General features: G+C 36.6%; 1 protein-coding gene across 1 annotated transcript in view; it reads right to left on the bottom strand.

The window, feature by feature from the left end:
• Window positions 1-22,064, bottom strand: part of GALNT2 (polypeptide N-acetylgalactosaminyltransferase 2) — a 93,103-nt gene that overhangs the window by 40,305 nt on the left and 30,734 nt on the right. Inside the window, exons 2-3 of the mRNA XM_085219765.1 lie at window positions 4,987-5,077; window positions 643-796 (exon numbers count right to left, since the gene is read on the bottom strand). Coding sequence (XP_085075891.1) covers window positions 643-796; window positions 4,987-5,077 — 245 coding nt within the window. The remainder of the gene's footprint in view (window positions 1-642; window positions 797-4,986; window positions 5,078-22,064) is intronic.

The following is a 22,064-nucleotide window of genomic DNA, read 5'->3' as shown; positions in this document are numbered from 1 at the left end:
TTGGAGAGGGTCCAGAGGAGAGCCACAAAGATGACTAGGGGACCGGAGCACCTCCCCTACAAAGACAGGCTGAGGGAGCTGGGCTTGTTCAGCCTGGAGGAAAGAAGGCTGTGGGATGACCTCACTGCAGCCTTTCAATACCCAAAGGGAGCCTACAAACAAGAGAGGAATCAGCTCTTTGAAAGGGTTGATAACTGCAGGACAAGGAGAAATGGTTTTAAGTTGAGGAAGGGAAGATTTAGGTTGGATGTCAGGGAGAAATTCTTTACAGAGTGAGTGGTGAGGTGCTGGAACAGGCTGCCCAGAGAGGTTGTGGATGCCCCTTCCCTGGAGGTGTTCAAGGCCAGATTGGATGGGGCTCTGGGCAGCCTAGTTTAGTATTAAATGGGGAGGTTGGTGGCCCTGCATGTGGCAGGGGGGTTAGAGATTGATGATCCTTGAGGTCCCTTCCAACCCTGGCCATTCTATGATTCTGTGAAGATTCATTGTTCTTTACTCCACTGTTTAAGGATTACAGCAGAGTTTACTGTTCCTTACATCCTGAAAGTTGGAGAACTTCTGCTATAGGAAAACAGCTCTCTGCTCAAAATAAGCAAACAAAAAGGCTAATCCAAGCCCAACACAGCTCAATTGGGAACTTACTGATCATGCCTCGTGTCAGGAATGTTTCGGTCCATTCGTAGTTTGTCACTTTCTACCTGATTAAACTTATTGCGAGCATATGGATCCTGACCAGATCGCACCATGGTAGCACTAACATAAGCATCTTGATCAAAGTCTTGCCACCGAACTTTGCCTACAAAAGAAAAGCAGGAACATATTCAGCTTAACCTCTGCAACTTCAAGAGAATTCAGAAATCCAAATATAACTAATCTTATTTTGCAACGAAGTAATTAAGCCCCAACAGTATTTTTAACAGTGTAGCGTCACACTCACTTTTGCACATTAAGTTGCACCAGAACACCCTGTGAATTAATGAAATTGAACCATTTCACAGCTCTCAGTTCACACAGCTAATCATCAGATGGCCATGCATCATCTTATCTGCTATCTTGTGGGTTTTGCCCCTACAACCACAACTTCCACAATGATTTAATATATTCCAAATTTTCATACACTTTAACACAGTAGATCTTTTTAAAGGTCCGGGCTTCAAAGACATTCTAACTTAATTTACTACTGTCACATTATTCAAACAGAAACCAAATGATTCGAGAAACAGGGCTTTTAGAAGTATAAGAGGACATTATTCCTAAAAGCTAGCATTTCAGGTAGGCAGAGCACCACATAGCTCTCCAATGATTACATGACATAACTGCAACCTTCTTTACATTAAAAAGGAATCACAGATTAATTACTCTTTAACAAAGAAAGTACTATTTACGTAATTGATTGCAGCACTTGAACTCGTATACGTAAAACTGAAAGGCAGATTAACAGTTATCATCTAGGAACAAAATTTCAGAATTTTTGCCTTCGGCTGTAAAATAGTTTAATATCAAATGTATCAAAGGTCTAATTTCTCACTTCTGATTGAACACTTTTTTTTGTACTGACAGTCAAACTTCTGTTACCTACAGCAAATTTATACCAGCTGTAACTAAAGAAAAAAGTTACAGAACTGACATTCTAATATAATATACTTAAGATCAGCTTTTAGGCAAATACTAAAGTTCAGGCATATCCTACAGTATACTGATACACACAGAAGGAACACTATTACAACAACTATTAATGAGAGCCAGAGATTGCTCAGACATTTCAAGGTTTGCCTTTCTTCCTTCTCTCAATTTGTGAAGCATAGAAACTAAGGTGTTCCTCATTTAAAGCTTTCATCCATAAAATATGCTTTAATTATCTTATGTGAACTTCTGTTAGGAGATCCCAATATTGAAAGAAAACTTTTATTTCAATGCAATTAAATATTATAATTGCTTGTTACTTACCTAAAACCTAAATTGAACATGTTGGTAATTTCAATCTTAGGTGCAAGTTTTAAGGCAACCTACACTGACATCTAACATGATAATAAATTCAATAGTAAACGAACTGCAGAGTTTGCTATTTGAGTCAAATAAAGCCAAAAATCAGTTGGTTAGGAATCTGGAACCACAGTATGCTGCAATGCTGAACTTGCATTTGACAAGTGCTTATTTTACAAGATGCAAAGGTTAGATGTTCTTCAGTTTTAAGGTGATCACTAGTATAATTGTTCTGACACTGAGAAGCTGAGCAGAGATAAGAGGAAAAAGAAGTGAAACATAGTGAGGTTGTTTTTCATCCATACACAGAAACAGTTATTTCCCAACTCTAAGGTCTTGGAGGAGGCAATCAACTGGAATAGTTTATATATATTTATTTATTTATTTATTTATTTTTAAATACACTGGGTGGTTTTAAACAGGACCTTTTTTTTTTTTTTTTGCTCTGAAACAATAAGTAGCTCTATTTTAAAAAAAAAAAAAAAAAGTGGATTTGTTGGAGGAAAAAAGTCAAGGAGGTAGTCCATTCCACAGTGCCAAATTTACTGAAAACCAGTGCCAGCCCATAGAATAAAAAGACAAGTGAATCTGGCTTCAGAAGGCAGGAAGGAGGCAAAGCCTGGCTCTGGCTCCAACAGAAGATCATGTCAAATGTGTGAAATATATCAGATCCATTAGGAAAAACTCAGATAACAGTAAAAGCAGCTTGAAGTCAGACAGAAGGGAAAAAAGCACAGCAGATAAATTTGTGTGCAATCCAGCAGCAGACCTCAAAGTATAGGAATGGATAGACACAGAATTCTACAAATACCTTGCTCTTCCTGACTCAGAGGAGCTTAAAAGGATAGGATACCTAATATAAATATGATCATTTTGACTTACAGACATCAAGAGATTTGTTAATTAACAGAAGGAGCTAGCTGACTAACTGTTGAAACTCTTATCATTGCCTGTTCAAAGCTCAAAAAAAGCATTTAAAAAGAACAGGCCATATGGTTTTGGTTTTGTTACTCATGCAGAGAGTATACAGGGTCAGACAGTCTTACTACAAAAGCTGACGTCACTATTTGCACAGAACAAGAAATACAATTTCACAACACAAATAGGTCATAAAATGACAAAATATTATTACACTCTGTTGTACGGGAGGTAGTATAAAGGTTTAACTACCGTTTTTCTAAGTAATCTTTAAAAATAGCAAATAATTTCTTATTTTGTATAAGTTCTGAAAGACACCATACTGCATAATGGTGAAACCTAAAATACATTTTACAATACATTGAGGTCCTCTAACCTCAATGGAAAAAGCAAGACAGTTTTGAACCAAACATCTCCTGAAATTTGATCATTTTGTTTTGAAACACCCCAAAAGTATCTGCAGAAGTATGAACTCCATTTGAATTCAAAAGTCGCCTACTTAAATAAACCAAATATTGATTTGAGAGTGCAAAATTCTGAGTAGCCTTTGATATCTGACTTGAGATTCATGCTATCTCGCAGTAACGATTATCCTGCCTGTTAAATCAAGTCTTAAAGAGACTGCTAATCAGTGGATTAAAAAGGAGTCCTAACCTGTCCTACTTTACATCTAATTTTGCTTCTAACCTTCCAGGTCCTGATCTCTCTCCCTTTTGACCTATAATACTTCCCACCACTTAATACTTAAACAGCTACTTTGGGCAACATAGAAAAGAAGATCTTTGAAGACATAAATGGAGTTTGGCTCAGAATACATAAATATTCAATATTTAAGAATATTGATTTTTTTAAGTCTTATTTTCCAGGTAAATATTAGCAGAAAGAAGAATTCTAGTTGGAAGACATGCACTGGCTGACCTGTAATTCCAGTATCAGGAAAAAATATTCCTTCAACTTGCAGAGATTTCTGTTCAAGAAAAAGTTCTTGGAAAAATCTGCCAGAAACCAAGCTGAGTTGGAAAAAATTGCCAAAAAGCATATAAACATAACCAGAGCCTCATTTCCCCTCTCCAGAAAGCAATAAGACAAAGCAATCAAAGGCTGCAGGAATAAAAACTCCATGAATTTTAAACAGCTTATCCAGTGAAAGGGTTTTATGACTGTAAAACAAGAATCATACATCACATTATTGGGCATGGAAGTTCCCAGTTGCTTAGAAGGAAGTTTACTTCAGTTAGGTCTTTCCTCAAGGTCTCAAACAAATTCAAATGTTTGGCTTATTTATGGCTAAGAAAAATAAGGATTAACTGTAGAATAAAAAAAAATGTTGTGAAGCAATCTGATCAGAAGGTGTCATCTTTGCAAAGTTCTTGAATACAGTGTAAAACATTTAAATCCATTTCATCTCTTCTGTACACTTGCTATAGCAATTCTAGCTATACATTAAATCTCATTGATGTGAAGCAGTTAAGGAGCAGAAGAATTTTTAGAGCAGTCACATCAAATGAAGGTTCTGTAACATCTAACTATCCCATCTCATCTTCAAGTTATGACTCCACTTCTTTCAAATATCTAGTCATATGGCGCTGTTTCCTTGCGAATATGTGACAAATACTCAGGAAGAATAAGGAAAAATAAGGCACACCATCAGCATGCTCAAAAAAGAAAAAAACCTACTACATCATACCTTTGTCACGAAAGCTAAAAAAAAAATGCCAGAACCTTGGTTGAATCTTCAGTCAGAAGTATAGCTCCAAGGTGTCTTGTCTATTGCCTGTCAACAATGCCCACAGAGAAATGGACAACTTTTCTGTTAGATGCTTTAACAGCAGCAAAAACCTACTGCAAGACAACATAAATGTGCTAGCAAAGAGTAATTTTCTTTCTATGATTTTAAGCCCAAAGGAATAGTGAAGGAGGTAAGATTTAAGGAAGGTGAAGCCTTAAGAACAGAGGTACATACTAATCCTATCACTTCCAAACTACAAAGAATTATTAGAATCAGAAGAACTGGTTTGCTTTATGGCTATCAAGTAGTTGCACGCTATGCCTATGGATCTTTCATCACAAACTTTACTGCAATACCTGGAGGTAACGTCTCCACACTTTGAGCTTTATCCTCCCCATCACTGACATGCATGTCTTTCCTTTTGGCATCGATGTCATTTGGGTCCTCCTGAAAAACAAAGTATACCAGTTAGGAACGTTATGTCCAAGATTATTTAATTTTGTGTTCTCAAGGAACGCAGCAATAACTAAGCTTATTTAGTAGTCTACCCAACTAAGCTTATTTAGTAGTTTATTTTGCACTATAAGCTTATTTAGTAGTCCAAGAGAGACAACTTTAGATTTTGGAAGATAAAAGATGATCATTTCCTCTACTGCTTAAAAAAAATGAAGAAATCAACAAAATGTTGAGGCAGACTTCTGCATTTAATTTACACAACAATGCTTTCCGGGAGAAAGTAAGAATTAAGGAGTAAAAATAGAATAAAAACATTTTGACCAGAAATACTCATATATACAAGGCAGGCAAAAATTAAATGAAACATGAAGAAAGTACTTTTCCAATAAGGAATAACACAACTATGAAAGTTCCCTGAAAAAGAAGTCAGATTACCTTGCAATAATATCCCAAGTAGCAATTTTCTGATTGACCGAAAAAGCTTCCCAAGTTGTTATTCACAAGTTATTATTTTCATGTTCTTTTGAGATTATTCAGGGTTTCACAGGTAACTGTTACTACAGTTACAGTTTGTTAGTACAGGAATATGGATAATACCCATTGAGAGAAACTAAACAAGCAAAAAAAAAAAAAAAAAAAAAAAAAAAAAAAAAACCACTAAGATTTTCTCCTCTCTCTCCAAATTCCAAATTTATTCTCAAAGTCTTATTTTCCTTTCAACGGGGAAAAAACACAACCTTGTACTCTTACTTCACTATTTTTGGGGGGCAATCCCACTAAAGGCAACATCTCTACTATGAACACCAGAACTGTTTGTACCTCTTCTAGTAATATGCCCAAGCCTCCCCAGTAAGATGATGGTATGCAAATTACCTACTACAAGTGGTCTCAGCCATTGCAATTCCTAAGCCGTATCTGGTACTTCTTTAGAATAGTAAGTGGATGGAATGAGCCAAATTCATTTTAGAAAACATTTAAACCAGAAATTATAGCTTTTCAGCATGTCTCCAGGCACAAACGCTGAACTTCCCAATGTAAACTCAGCTTAACTGTCTACATTAAGTAAGAACTAATAACTGCAGTTTTGAATGTAATATCTCATATTTCTAAAACACCAAAACGCAAAACTCAATGTTGATGTTTTATTGTTAGTAATCATTTCTAGAGAAGCAGTTATATAAACACTGAAGTTAAAAATGAAGTGCTATCAATGCATGTTTTTCACAGAATCATTTATCGAGGATATCAGAGAGGGAATTTGTCCAGGTTCTTGTACTAAATTCACCATGCAGTCTATACTTTGAGCTACAAAACCTTGAGAATGTCACTTAAAAAAAACAACTTTAAGACAATAATAAAATGCATGTCGAGAGAATTATCATTGCTCATGTAGGTGAATGAAAGTATATTTCAGTGTGCCTTAAGCCCCAGCAGCACAGTGAAGCAAAAGCTGTCTTTGGTTCTAGAAAGTATGGATTTTACTAGTTGGTTCTGCACACCATTTTTAAAGATAGCAGCAGTACGGAAACACTTTGTGAATAACTACAAATATCAACTGTAGGTGGTAGAAAACCTTCCAAACACAAGAATGTCAAGTTCTGCAGAAATTCTACCAGGCTTTTCATTGTCCCATGAGACCAAGACAAAATATATTAATTGGAAAATAAAAGCAAAACATCAATAAAGTATCCAGAAGAAACCGGAGGGATTTTTCATTAAGTTAAGGAAAGATGCTGAGTGCCTTCTCATTCTTTTTTCTTCCACCCTCATGCCTTTGAAGTCTTTGGGGAAAATCTCTGCCATTCCTACTGAGCTTAAAAGCATAGGAACATGTGTCATTAGGCACGATCATATATTAAGTTATTTCCCCTTGTTTTCCCAACCATCTCCCAATTAAACTACAAAGGACAAAAGTTAGACTTAGAAAAGTTGAACACAATTTTGAATACTTATGAATGAGAGACTTCTCCCAACTATTTGGGTGCAACCTACAGAAATTCTCAGGCAAACCACATTGCAAGGATGGAAGTTCCTAACACAGATTAGGGTATTCAGTCTCCCTCCCAGAGCTCCCTATTGAACAGAACAGAGATGGCAGAGTATGGGATATTGACCCCTAACCTGTGTGCCTTAATTAAGGCTTTGCGGTATTTTTCTTCTCCAAAAGAAGTCTATTTTAGTGATGTTCTATTTTAACCACCAACTTTCGGCCAATAAAGCATTCTGAAGATATCTGAAGACATCCAATGCCTTTAAAGAGGAAAAAATACAATATATCCTCTAGAGAGGACTCAAAGTGCACGAAAGGGAAAGAAAGCAGACATTAATGCCATAGATATAAATACACCAGGATCAACCACTTTCTTTGGATCTCTAACTGTAACTTGTTTCACCGTGTTAATTTGGAGCAACACAAACAAAACATATGGTCAGATAATATTCCTATGTCGTCATCATCACAGAAAAGCGTTGCCTTTTCAGCTTGCTTACAGTGAAACAAAATACCCATTTCTAATGTAATCTTAAAAAGCTGTTTGCATTTGATGAATAATCTTAGCAGACCATTACAATTCTTGTACTAATAAATTTCATTCACATAAAAAGCTAATCTTAAGATTGAAACAACCAGAAATGCTCAATGAGAGGCATAGTTCCAGGCTTTCATGATTAAAGAGATTTAATGAGTAAATTAAGAAAAAGGCTAATGCTAAAAAAGTATTAACACTATTAATATTTAACACTTCATGATACTATTTTCCTGGCATACTAAAAAAGCTGACAACATCAAGCTGTCATTTGTAGCCATTTTTGATTTGGACAAGTATTTTAAGCTTGCTGAAAAAACTGAAAGGTAGCTAGCCAAACATCATAGATGCTAACCAAACATATGATGCATGTGCAACACCACTACAGTAATATTTGTGGTCCTCACTTGTGATGTTACTTTCTTAGGTCAGGATACATAAAAGCTACATCAGTGCTTTCAACTACAATGCAGGTGTCAGGGATTTTGCATATATTAAATTTTATTTATTTTTACACGTCACGGCTTTCCATTATTCTTGATTCAGTATCAGATGATCTACAAAGAGACAAAATTGCAAGCTTTCAACTTCATTCAGAGAGAAATCTTACAGCAAAACTACAGCAATATTACGATGTACCAAACAAACCTAACTGAACTGTAATTAAAGTTCAAATTCAATTACACTTTCATTACTCCAAAAGCTCAGAAGCTAAGACAATGCACACTTATCAATTTGTTAAAACACTCCTTGCAAATCAGAATCACAATAGATTTTTTCCACTGAAAATTCAAATAAACTGATATCTTCAACAGCTACCCAACTCCGCTTTTCATTTATAAATTAATAATATTTCAGCAAAAAGGAAAGTGCATACTTCTCAGACTTAATGTGCAGGTTACTAAGTAATGCCTTCTATTTATTTTTATTTAGCTACAAAGAGCACAATAATGCTATTTGACAGAGGAAATTCTCAGCTGCAAGACATCATTTTTCAACATAGTCACCACCAGTAGCTGTGCATTTTCACCAGAGCCTGCATGCTCTGCTCCTGACAATCTGCACTAGTGGACTTGACCCACTGTCACCACTGCTGAAGCACACCACCCACTGCCTCACATGATCATGTCCACCCTGTGGTCTCCAGAAACATTCAACGTGCATCAATGAATGCCAGTGGGTGCCATTTTTTCCTCATGGAGTAACTCAATTACACACTTTTGCTTCATCAGCACTTTCACATTAGATGCCATTTTGTCAGATTGCCCCTTAGCAGCCATCTCTCACACTGCAACTAAATGTAACAGAATATTGGTGGGAAGGTTCAGCCTCTACTGCTATGCCACCAACATCTACGTCTGACATCATGGGCTGACATCATAGGTGGGAGGCATTACTTCCAGAGCAGCCTTCGCATAGCTCAGGTTAGATTTCACTATAGGTAGAACTGAATGAATGAGAAGTTTTTTGTTGTTTGGGTGTGTTGTTTGTTAGAGTTTTTTGTTTGTTTGTTTTTTTTTGTTTGTTTGTTTTTTTAAGGCTGATTAATCACTAAAGTACAGGAACTTTTTATTTCAGAAAATGTTAAAATGCATCTACACCTGAAAAAGCATACATTAGTTCATAAGCCTGGCAAGTGCCCTTTTTCTTCTCCTGCTCAACTCATTGACTCCGTTAATACAACGGTGGTAGATTCAGGCTGAGATACGAAAAATGGTGCAGTAGGAGATTTCAGCTTCAGGATTCAGAGTCTCAGCTAATTTCTACAGAGTTTTAAAAAAAAAAAAAACCCTTAATCAAATGATTAGTTACACATTTAAGACTGCATTGAGTGGTGGGTGGGAAAGGAGGATGAGGCACTTAGTAAAAATTCTAAGAAAGATTCAAACTCATTTTTACAGCATTTCTACACATCTACTGCAAGATGTCATCATTTGCAGCAAGAAATGTAAGATAAGTGCCATTTCAGTTTAGAAAGCTGTAATTACACACAGACATACGTTATTGGATCATTGCATTAGCATTACTTAGATCATCCAGACTGCTTCCCCTTCTGGTTTGGGTATATTTATTTGCATCTACTGCTATATTCCTTAGAAGTGTTTCAAAGCAATTAGTGTTTCACCGATTGTTATTTCACTTGGCACAAAAGACATTAAACTAATCCAAATCCCTAGGTACTACTGCTCTATACATGTACTACTGTTTTTCGTATTTATGTCTTCTTCTTTTTTAAACTCACATTTCGAGTGCCACGGATCTGACATTTAACTGTGATATATTAGACTTCATTATAAGATTTCTATCCTACACTGACTTCCCATCACCAAGAGAACAATTTACCAATGTGTAACATCGCTAGATATATCAAGATCTCACATGCCTTATAAGTGGCAAGTCAATAAGACTACAGAAAAACTCGTGGTTAAAAACATCAACTGGAAGCTGAGCATGCATCCAACTCCAGTCTTTCCTACCATTGTGGACCCTGATGCTGAACACCACACGATATTAAGGCACAGGAGATGTTTGGGAGCTATGACTGCACCACACACAACCAGGACAACTGCTCACTGTCTCCTGGATGGAAACGGCAGTAATGTAGATAAAAACACCTCATGGTTGAACACACAGCACTATTCCATGGGCTAATGCCATCCAGCACCTTAGATGCATGTCAAATGTGGAAAAGACCTCTCTTGCTCATCACTGTGTAGAAATGCAACATTTCAATGTTGTTCATGCAGAATGCAAAGCATGAGATTAAAATAGAAGGCTCTCCTTCAGTAACATACATTAAGAAAGAATAATTGAGAAGAGAGGAATGATGGGACAAAACACGTGCTAAAGCTTTGCTACTTGCTTTTAAGACACTGGCCAAGGGCCAATTGCAGGCAAATTTCCTTCTACTGAAGATTTTCTAAAAGGAAACTGAATACTGGCAGCATCCTCAAAGTGTCATCTGATCCAGCCAGCCTAATAGAAGGCTTTTCTGCACCACGCAGTACAGATCAGTCAAATTAGTTGATTTTGGAAGAGGTGCAGACACTTCTCTCAACACTCCATATACTTCTGCTCCAGTGGTGCACTGGAACCAGATACGCATAAGCACCTTGGTGTTACATAGCTTAGTACTTGGCACTGCAACAGTTCAGTGCCTGCTAGGATTCAGATCCTCCCCAAGGACCAAGGCTCCTTGCAGAAGCTAGTTACCTGAGAAAGGATTAAAAGCTGGCTATGCATGGATGCAATGAAAGTCCAGTCTTGTTTGCTACTTCTTTTTTCCTTTACCCAGTTTACAAGCTTCTAAACAGATATCACATGAGATGCTTATAGAATAGCTATGCAGGCTCTAAAGCACAAGTAACTCCTAGTCCTAGGGAAACTTAAGCAAGAAGAATCAAACTCATCTGCTTGCTTTCTGATTTGTTGCCATCCAAGAGGATGCCTCAAGAAATAAGACTTCAAGTCTCTTCCTGTGATAAATGAGATCATTTTTACTACATGCCAAACAAGTACTCTAGAAATTTAATTTAATTACATTAAGGGGCATCCATGTCTTCTCTTGTCAGCAAAAACGTTTTGTATGAGGCCGACAAAGCATACTTCAGTAATGCCTAGAATGGTTATTCTTAGAGGCAAAACAGGCAGGAAATATCCTGTAAGCAAATGCTGACTTTCTGTGGATGCCAAATTACCTAGCATTAGCAAAACATTTCCAGGTATGTCAAGAAGCATAATGTAAGTAACCAAAAAAGCACTGAAAACACCTTGCAAAACTTGATTACACATTTTTAAGTAGTCTGATATTATTACAGCAAAAGATTTATTTTTCTCTTAATTCCTTCTTTACTTAAAGTAAATTACTGCCAAAGGTACATTCTTCTCATATGTTTGAATACTTTAAGTAAATATTAAGTAATATAATATTAAGTAAAATAGAAGTTTCCACTAAGAGAGAACAAAAACACACACAATCACCACACACACATACAAGAAGGCAATTTCAAATTCTCAAGAAATATGAAGTAATCAAAATTATAATTTGATAGTCCCACATGTTTAGATCCAGTAGCAGTGAATATATACAAAGCATTTTGATAGTGCCTGCTACTGTAACTTGCAGTCTCCAGACAAAACGAAGTACCTTTGAGTCCTACTTTTCTGTAAAGTTCACCTTTAGTTAGGACAAAGCATATATTTTAGTGCTTACAGGCACTATCTGAACTGCCAGAACAACTATAAAACCTGACATGACATTTCATAAACTTAGATCAAGTTAAACAAAAATAATGCTTTCTCTAAAGTTTTTGGCATACACGTACACATATTCTCTGAGGACAGCCTGAGCCAACTTTGCACAGGAAAACTTATTTGTACAGCAAATGGCAAAAATTGGAAGTTCTGGTGGAAGTTTGGTTCCACCAAAAAGAGACAACAGGTACAGAAAACCCTCAGGTCAGGGCAAAGTAGCGTTTTAGATGTAGGTAAATTGTTTTAATACAAAGATTTACATTCCTGAGTATTTTCAGGTAAAAAATCAAAATGAATTTGAAGATAGCATAAAATGAAATGTGTGTTTTAACTCTCAAATCCCTGCATTGGTTTAATATGCATTGGGTTAACTGAATAGCATGTAAATGTTATGCAGTTTTTTAATGTATTTCAATATATTATAACACATGGTAAATTCTTCCATAAGCATCCGACATTGAATGGTGCTGACTCTGTTAAGCCATAGTCTCTTGCATAGAGATTTCATCAACTCCAGTAACAAGAGTCTAAAACTAAGTGGCCAACCTTTTCTATCAGAAGAAAAATAAGCATTGCCTGCCTTCCACCAAAACAAAACAAAAAACAAAAGAAAAAAAAACCCACACAAATCACAAGTCAAAGACCACAACAAACCCTAATTTTTTTCACTCTGCAACTGAAAAAATCCTCTAACAGAACACAGCCAAAAAAAAAGGCAATAATATAAACATACTCACTCATTTAAACTAACAGTAGATAAGAACACACCTTCTTTTCAGAGGTTACTTCTAGTAACATCAGCTAACCTTAATCTACCCTGCCTAAAGCAGTCTGACCAACCAAGCAAAAAGCTCAGCACAGCCTGCCTAAGACAAAAGCACAAATGGCACTTGTTGTGAAGTGCCCAAGGACCAGAAAGTTCATCAGTCTCACTCCAACTTGTGGGAGAGAATATCACCTCTCCTTAGGAAGCTGAAGTGAGGGGAAAGTCTCATACACCAGAAAGACCATTAATGCAGTGGAAACACTACAGAGGAAGCATTGAAAGGCTGCTTTCCAAGTCCATGATGCTCATTTGAGCATTACTGCACATGTTCTGCTTCTCACCATAGGGCTTTGCAAGAGGTGAAATCCAAACATTCAAGTAGCTTAACACAAGTATACGTGCTTCAATTTAGATCCAAGGGATAACAGGTGAGACTGTTCGTCACTCAATAAAATTTGCCAAGTATGCCAAAAACCATTTGATTAGCTTGTCCCACAGATCAAAGAGATCCCATGGAACAAGCAGTCCAGAGAGAAGAAGAAACCCAACGACAGTACAGCCTTCAGCTGCCATCCTGCTCTGCACAGCAAGCATGTGACTGAGGCAGCTCCCCTTGACATCCCTGCACCAACTGCCAATGGCCCCACTTCTCCCCTTACAGACACTGCTCTCAGCTTTGTTGACCAGCTTCCTTCAGCAGACCTGGCACTGAGCTTTTGGGCCAGAGCAGAGAGGTACACATATAGCTATTGTTTCAACAGTTGGGCTTTTTTTGAACCACCATATCAACTACAGAATTACGTGATTTGATGGAGGGCAGCAGCTGGAGGTGTGTGCACACAGAGTAGCTGAGAAAAGGGTGATGAGAATACACTTTTCAGCACGAGTAAGGGATTAAAAGTTTAGCTAGAACATTAAACCACCCATCACTGAAAACCACTGCCTGCTTTCAAGCAGAAAAATACACAATTACCCAACAAATGTTCAGGCACGATTTAATGCCACCTCTTGTTAATTCTACAGTATCAGAAATGCCCCATGAATTAGTGTGCATTCCAAAGTCCTGTCTCTAATCCTCTCTGAATACAAATAATCACTGCTTGTTCTTACCTCCAAGATTAACTTCCTCGAAGAAGGGGGGGGGAGGGAGGGAAGGAAGAAAAAAGGTTTCTCTGAGCACAGAAAGCAATGGGTGTGGTGTTTTGATTTATTATTTTGTGCACATGAGAAAGCCTCTTTTTCTTTCAGTTAATAACTCCAGTTTTTTCTGAACTTCTAGGTAGTAAGCTAAGGACTGAATAAGTAGGTAGATCTCAATTTACAGAGTGTGAATCCAATAACAATTATTTCAATAACCCAGGTATTTCCAATTTTCATTCTGTATACTTCTGAAGGAAGCAGAAAGCAATTCCTCATCTGCAATACAGAAAACAGCTGGGAAGAAAATAAGAATGGAAGAAAAATTCGCATGCCTTTCACATATCTTGAAGTTAAAACAAAGAAGGAGTGCAATCAGAACTATACACTTTTCAGCTTAATTTTGTTTTATAAATATTTAAGCCTGCAAATATAACTGAGGACAAAAAGATGCATACATTTATGAGATATACAAGTATATCTAAAGGCAGAACTCTATTGCAGTCACGTCTGTGGTTTGTTAGAGAAGGGAGCAAGGTGACTTATTGCAACAAACCAACACAGAAATAGGATCCAAGACAGCTATTCCAGAAGGGAGAGGTGGAGAGGAAGAAAAAAAAAAAAATGCATTTGACAGTTTGAGTGCTTTGCTGGATTGGAACTGCAGTATTATGATGCAATGAAGAAACAAAACATTATACCACATTTTCCTCAGACGTAACAGTAAGTTAAAACAGGTACAGAATAATACTGTAGATAGCAACTTTAATTACCTTGTCTTAACCAGTCTTAAATCATTTGTTTAGCATGCAAAAGTACTGTTGTAATGTCTAAGGGACTTTAAAAGAATGGGAAATAGTTCATTTTCAGGTTCAGGAACTAAGACCCTGAAGAATATGGGAACCATTTCTTTCTACCTCTTTCAAGGACACCTTTTGAACACAGATGGGAAAAGTTTTATCTGTAGAACTTCAATAACTCCTTTAATGACATAGATTTGTAACAAGCTAGCATTGGACAGATGGCTTCTGCATTCAACAGTTCTTGAACAGTTTTTCCCTTCCATCCTAACATTAGGATTTACAAACGACTGCAACTCTGGACACATGATATAGTACTCATAGTATCACTATTAAGAATCTGCAGTTCACATGCTAATTAAAAAAGTCAAAATGAAAAACACTGCTCACATTCAGTGTTAGTATAGTTCCAGAATTCTGACAATAATTGCACCCAATAAGCAATATCTACCAATGCAATTAAACATCAAAGGCTCCACATTGTGAATTTCATGCAAAACAGTCAATAACATCTTTCAGTTTTGCCAGATCTAGGCAAAGTTGTTCATCTGAAACACTTAGAATTACTAAATTGGACATATCATTAGGTGGACGAAGAACCAGCTGCAGGATTGAATCCGGAGACTGTTGGTCAATGGCTCAGTGTCTAGATGGAGAACCGCGACAAAAGGTGTCGCTCAAGGGTCAATGCTGGGACTGATGCACTGTAACATCTTCATCAGTGAGATAAAGTTGTGTGAAAAGTGTGATATAGTTGACACATGAGGGATGGGATGTCATCCAGAGAGACCAAGACAGGCTCAAACAGCGAGCCCAGGAGAACCTCATGAGGTTCAACAAAGTCAAGTGCAAAGAGTGCCGCAAAAAGTGGTTTCAAACTGGAAGAGAGGAGATTTAAATTCAACACAAGGGAGAAGTTATTACAGTAAGAATGATGAGGCACTGGAACAGGTTGCCCAGAGAGGTGGTGAATGCCCCATTATTGAAGACAGCCAAGGTCAGGCTGAATGGGCTCAGAGTAACCTGATCTAGCTGTAGGTGTCCCTGTTCATTGCAACAGAGTTGGACTCGATGACCTTTAAGGGTCCCATCCAACTTAAATGATTCTATGAAATTAAAGCTCAGTTCCACTACAGGACAAGTGCCTATTACAAGTCAGATACCAAGTGTGAAAAGTGCATCCTTGCATCAGGATGAAGAAATATGAATCACCACAGAAATAATGGATATCTATCCTTCCCTCCATTAAATTATCTCTGCCAAATTTTAGTACTATAATTTGCATCTGGAGTAAGTAGAGCTTTACAACCCTACTCAACACAGAACAAAACTAAACAACGTTATATCTCTGATAAAACCATTCTGCAAAAAAGTATCAGCTGGGGAAAGAAAGGACTTATTGTGGGTTGTTTTTTTTGTTTGTCTTTTGTTGTTTCGTTTTTTACTACTATGCATGAGATCAGTTTGGGTGTGAACTGTTATAAGAAATTCAAAAATCACCATTAAGTAAAATTTAAAGCACGTACAGACCCACTCCTTTAAGGCAGGAAACCACTTACTTCAGATAACTGCTGTAGTTTCTGCTTTTAGCTGCCCCTACTTTCTGAGAAAGTGCACTTCCTCCAGATGGAGTCCCATTTGCTGAGGCCTGTACAAACAGATAGCGAGGCACAAAGCAGAGAAGCAGCTAAGTTCTATAGGAACTCTATAAAGGGAGCCCTTCAGAAATAGTTTAGGTCTGTGTGCAAAACCTTCAATTTTTCACAGCATATCTAATGCATCTCTAAGGCCTGCAAGAATATTAGCTCCCAGATGCTTCCATTACCTCCTTTACTGAAGCATCCCAAGAATCCTGTGCATTTGAAAGCATCAAGTTAGAAGCCAGCTTCACACTACTCATGCTGAAATTAATCTGACTCTAAAAAGTGGTGGGAAACCTCCCGGATGCTAAGGCCTAGCAAGAAGATGGAGCTCAAGTCTGCACAAATTAAGACCTATTCATCCAAAATCCCTCAGGAGAGGTTACCAACTGCATGCTCTTCAATGAAATCACACACCAACTCTACAAAAGAAGCTTTACAATAGAAATTGACCTAAGAAGGAAATAAAACAGAACTAAAGACTGATCCAAGCATGACGGATAAACCAGGTGCAACACAGAAAAGCTTTTGTGCTGCTCTCAAACCCATCAATAACAAGTGTCCTGGAATTTAGCAACTCAAAAGATTGCAACAGAAAAGATTCATACTTGCAGATTCTACTCTAAAGCTGCTGAACAACTGCTCTAACTATTAGAAAGTTTCAATGTTTACATTTAAATATAAAGGATTTTATGAGTTACCATTTTCTAGGATTCATTACCTCAAATGTTTTTTACTACCAAATTGGAAACAGAATATTAGCCTTAATATTGGAAATGCCACAAGATGAAGTCAAAGCTATCATCTGTTTTGGAACTCGTGAATGGCATAAAAAAAGATAACAAAAAATGTCATTCTCATCTTCCATTTCCATAATAGCAATACCACACCGTATTCTGTTGTGAGCTCTCTGTATGGTATGGACGTATATTGAAATTTGAGACAGAAAGCATCCCAAAGTTATAAAAACAAGATTTCAGGAGAAACAGTCCTTAACTCTATATGTGTTCATGCATACACACAGACTAAACACACTTTTAAAACTGAAACAGAAATCCTGAAGAGTAATTTGAACTACCACCAGAATACAAAAATACTTGCTCTCTGGAAGTGAGGAAGAAGTTGAAATCCTAACCATAGGAGAATAGTAAGAGACATTACTCCCCGAAGATAAAAACAAAAATAAGGGTAAAACAAGATTTCATAAAAAAAAAAAAAAAAAATCAAGACAGTAATATCAACTGTCTCTAACTAAACAATAGTATCAATTTCAAATTTAGCCAATAAAACAAGAACGTCACTAGCTTCCAAAAAAAACAAACAACAACCAAAAAAAAAAAACACACACAAAAAAAAACACTGTAACAAGAGTTTAGAAAAGTGCTTAAAAAAAAAAAAAAAGATGAGAGTAAGGAGGAAAAACTATGTTTTTACACTAGAAAACAGCTCCAAATAAATTAGCTCCACTAAGAATACAGTCATCAGTTTGATGCTTTTACTGAACAGAAGGTTTCATATTCTAGAAAGATCACTGCAGTGCTGTAGCTATTCTGCCATGAATGTGTGAAATAACATCAACTTACTAATTTATTCATATGCTATTAGTCAACCAAGTACATATACAATCAAGTAATGCAATAAGTATCTATATTACAAATCATTTTTTAAAAGCAGCACAGCTCTGATGATGATAAGGAATTCATGTTTCACTAATAGCATATTCCTTATTTCTCATTGTTTTTCACTTAATTTCTGTAAGTTAAAGCAGTAAGTCAACTGGCAGAATGAAATAGTTGATGTGCTAGGAAAGGACTAGGGATTATTTTAGTATTGGTTATTCCAAAGAATATTCAATTAAAAAATATGACTTGAGTGATGTTTTCTTTTCTTGCATTAGTCTGAAGTGGGTTTTATTTATGCCTTCACTAACTGCAGATGCAGCCTTCAGTTTTGCACAGCAGTAACTTCACTGGAATGAGAAATCTTAGTCATCTGGCCTCTCCCAGTTGCTATTCAACTATATTATCATCTCTATTGGACAGCAACCTTCTTTCTGACTAAAAAGGTGACTGCTTGTCTTTAGAGAAGTCCCTCCACTATAAATTGAGTTAACATAGTGGCATTTCATCACAGACAGCTCATCAGAAAAAAAATAAAAATCGAACATGAAATGATTTTAAACACTAGATTGTGCAGTCAGATTGATATGGTAGTATTTTTCTACTTTTATTGATTGTAGAGTTTAATCTGTTTTATACAGAAACTCATTTTATGTAGATTTTTAAGCAGTCTCATTCTTTACAAACACAGAACAGCTGTTCAGCTCCAACAGTTAAGACAAGAGGGGAATAAAGGCAACAGGTAGTAACATTAGATAATACATGTAGATATTGAGACATTTGCTTCATTTACTTTTTAATCTACTTTGTCGTTCTTCTTTTGAATCATCTGTAACTCCTCCTCATCACAATGAGGCCTTTGAAGTGATAGCTTTAATGAGCCAGTTCTTTCACTTCAAGGCTAAGTGATAACACTCTTGAAATTGACAATCTTTTCTGGATATTTCCCAAGTCCTAGAACAGTTTGTTTCACCTGAAAGATTCAGAAGATAGAATAAGAAACAAGTTGTTCATCAAACTCAGACTGAACAAAACTGCATGACTCAGAAATTCTCAGACATAGCCCTATCTTCCTGATGAATTGTTTTGAAAAGTGCAGATAAACTAAACAGGTAGAGTTGACTGGTTTCAATTTTTAGGCCAAATTTAAAAACAACACATACTGCTCTTTAAAAAACAAACAAACAAACAAAAAACCCTCACATTATGTTTGCATCTGAAAAAAGCACAACAAAGTCACAGCACACAAAATGAAATGATGCATCAGAGGGATAATAGAGCCACACTTCTCATTTACCCAGACTAATAATTCAAAAGCAACTTCTAAACTAATGAGCAAATCCAATCTGTCAACTTTTCTTAAATTCTGATTCACATAGATAAATAGTTGACATGCAATCTAAAATGCAACTTCACTTTTATTTCTTCTATTGAACTAGAATAGAAAAAACTGCATAAGTGTCAGTATTTTGCAATGCTAAGGCCATGAGAAATTAGACTCTGTAATCTTAGCCCACAAGGAGTTACAAATATTTTGGTTCACAATACAGCCATTCCTTTGGAAAAGTCATAATCCCATTTGCAATTATCTACAACCCTTATCAAGCTTTTTTGAAACTGGACAAGATAGAATATTTAAGTTTATTTTAAATTGAACAGTAGATTCAGAAGCAGATAGAGAAAGAAGAACAAGGAAGGAAAGAAAGAGTCCATTGAAAGAGTTTTCTTGAGGGAGGAAGTGTAGACTAATAAATACCCAAACACACAGATGCAGAAGAATCCCTAGAGAAAATAAACAAAAGTTTCAGAACCACCAAGCAACAATTCAAAGCAAGTATTTCTTTGACATTTAATTCTCAATACTAGACATCACCTTTCAGATAAAAGCGACTTTAAAAGGTTTATTATTAAAAAGATAGACCCCTTGAAAACTCATTTATTTTACACTTGCAGAAAAACTCAGATAAGGGACAGAGACATAGATTAGGTCACCTGCTCTTAAAGCATGTGCCATTCTGCTGATGGATAGTCTTCACGTGTTTAGATTAAAGTTGAAAAAAATGAAGAGCTACAGAAAATTCTGAGATAAAATGCTTTATATCTACACAAACATTAAAAGATACATTCACAAAATTAAAAAATTGAGTAAGGAGGGGAATGGGTGGACATGGGACTTGATACACCATGTTAATTTCTCCAGCCATTGAACGCTGATTTCCAAAAGCCAAATTTTTGGTACTTTTTTTTTTTTTTTTTTTTTTGTCAGATCCAAGGAATATTACTTGGTGACTCCAGCTTTTTCTATATTTTTCATTCTTTTCACTCAAACACGCAAGCACACACACACTCCCTCTAAGAGGATGAACCGGTCTTTAGAACTGGAGTTATTGGATGCTCAAACTGATCGCACGCCCCTGACCCAAGCTACAGTACAAACACAAGCCCACTATAGTGGTGGTTTCTCACAATGCTTTTGAAAGTTGCCAGCTCTACTACCTCAACCTAACATCAAAATTATGTTCTCATTCTGCCCCTTCATCTTTTTCTAAACTTTTCTGACTGCTTGCGTCACTAAAAGGAGTTGCTTACTGTCAGCAATAACTGCACCTGAAAAACCTACATACTGCGGCCATGGTTATAAGAAAAAATAAGTGTTAAGTATTGTTCTCTTGTTTTCCAAACTGCTCTGAAGCCATGCACTCAGCAACCAGTAATATCACTATTTCTTGTGCTGGTGACTCCTTTACAATCGGCACTAAAGGCAAAGGACTTGAGTCCTTTATCAGCTACACGCCCAACACTAAACTTCAATTACAATGACACATACTTAGAGGCAATGCTGAGTTTATCTAAAATGTATTTAGTCTCTAAGTCTTCTCATACAAGAAGAAATGCTCCTGATTAAAGCACCTGGTACACATCTTGGACAACAGCTTCCCTTCAAAAGGGCAAGAATTCTAAGCTGCTTTTGAACACCTGTTCTACAACATTATTATTGGGTTTATTCCATTATCAGCTGCTTTCATTACTACTAAGGGATTTTTTTTTTTTTTCTGAATGGAGTTGCTGAAAACAGCAACTAGCCATTCCAGGAGATGGCAGATGTGAATTGTCAGACATAAGTGAGAATTTCAGGATTTTTGAACTCTACTTGAGGAGGTGAAAACAATTAAAACATTTAATATGTTAAAACTGATAACCTACAATAGGTTTTCTGTTACTGAACACCATTTTAAGAAAGTGATTTTTTTTTTTTTTTTAAATCAGGCTATTAGCTTAAGTGCATTTCATACACGATAGTAAGAATGTCTTATTAAACACAACACAGCAAGTGTTGTGAGAATAATCTTGGTTCACTGGTGGGTTAGTGTGCAAAGCAATTAACTCAGGTTTATTGATTGGTTTTAGACGCAGGAAGATCATGTATTTATGAAATCAACTTGAGGCAAAGAAACATACACCAAAATTTGTATACTGCAGTTCACACTTCACTTTAAGAGAAGATACTGACTCTGTCAATAAATACGATTTTATTCCTCTAACTATGAACGAGTGCTGCTAGCATATCTGAATACAAGGCAATTTTATTTTTAGATTTTCATATATTCTTTTGCACTGTTCTCCAGAAGTGTTTTAATAAACAGTAAAACTATATTTATGGACTTGACAACACTGCAAATAAGGAGCAAAGTTGACTTTTTGAGCATAGGGTATTGCAATTATTCAAGTCTTATCTAAGTGATTTTAGCATTCAGAACTAGTTCTCTGGTAACCTCACTGAGAGCCTTCTGAATGAGGAAGAGCACCTTGTACTTCTTGGTGTCCTTTAACATAAGTAAGCAGTGTGTACTTGCATCCCAGAAGGCCAACTGTAATCTGAGTCCATCAGAAGAGGGATGGCCAGTAAATCCCCCTCTACTCTGCCCTTGTGAGTACATCTGGAGTACTGTGTCCAGGTCTGGGGCCCCCAGCACAGGAAAGATGAGGAGCTTTTGGAGAGAGTCCGGAGGAGGGCCACGAAGATGCTCAGAGCACTGGAACACCTCTTTTGTGAAGACAGGATAAGGAGCTTGGTTTGCTCAGCCTAGAGAAGGGAAGGCTGCAGGGACACCTCCTTGTGGACTTCCAATATTTAAAGGGAGTTTATAAACAAGAGGGATGCCAACTTTTTACAGGGATAAATAGTGATAGGACAAGTAGGAATGGCTTTAAACTAAAGGAAGGGGGGATTTAGATT

Source organism: Meleagris gallopavo, chromosome 2 (assembly GCF_905368555.1).
Source record: "Meleagris gallopavo chromosome 2, MGAL_WU_HG_1.1, whole genome shotgun sequence".
Classification (NCBI taxonomy): domain Eukaryota; kingdom Metazoa; phylum Chordata; class Aves; order Galliformes; family Phasianidae; genus Meleagris; species Meleagris gallopavo.
Note: the sequence above shows the minus strand (reverse complement) of the source record. Positions and strands in the feature narration are given on the sequence as shown.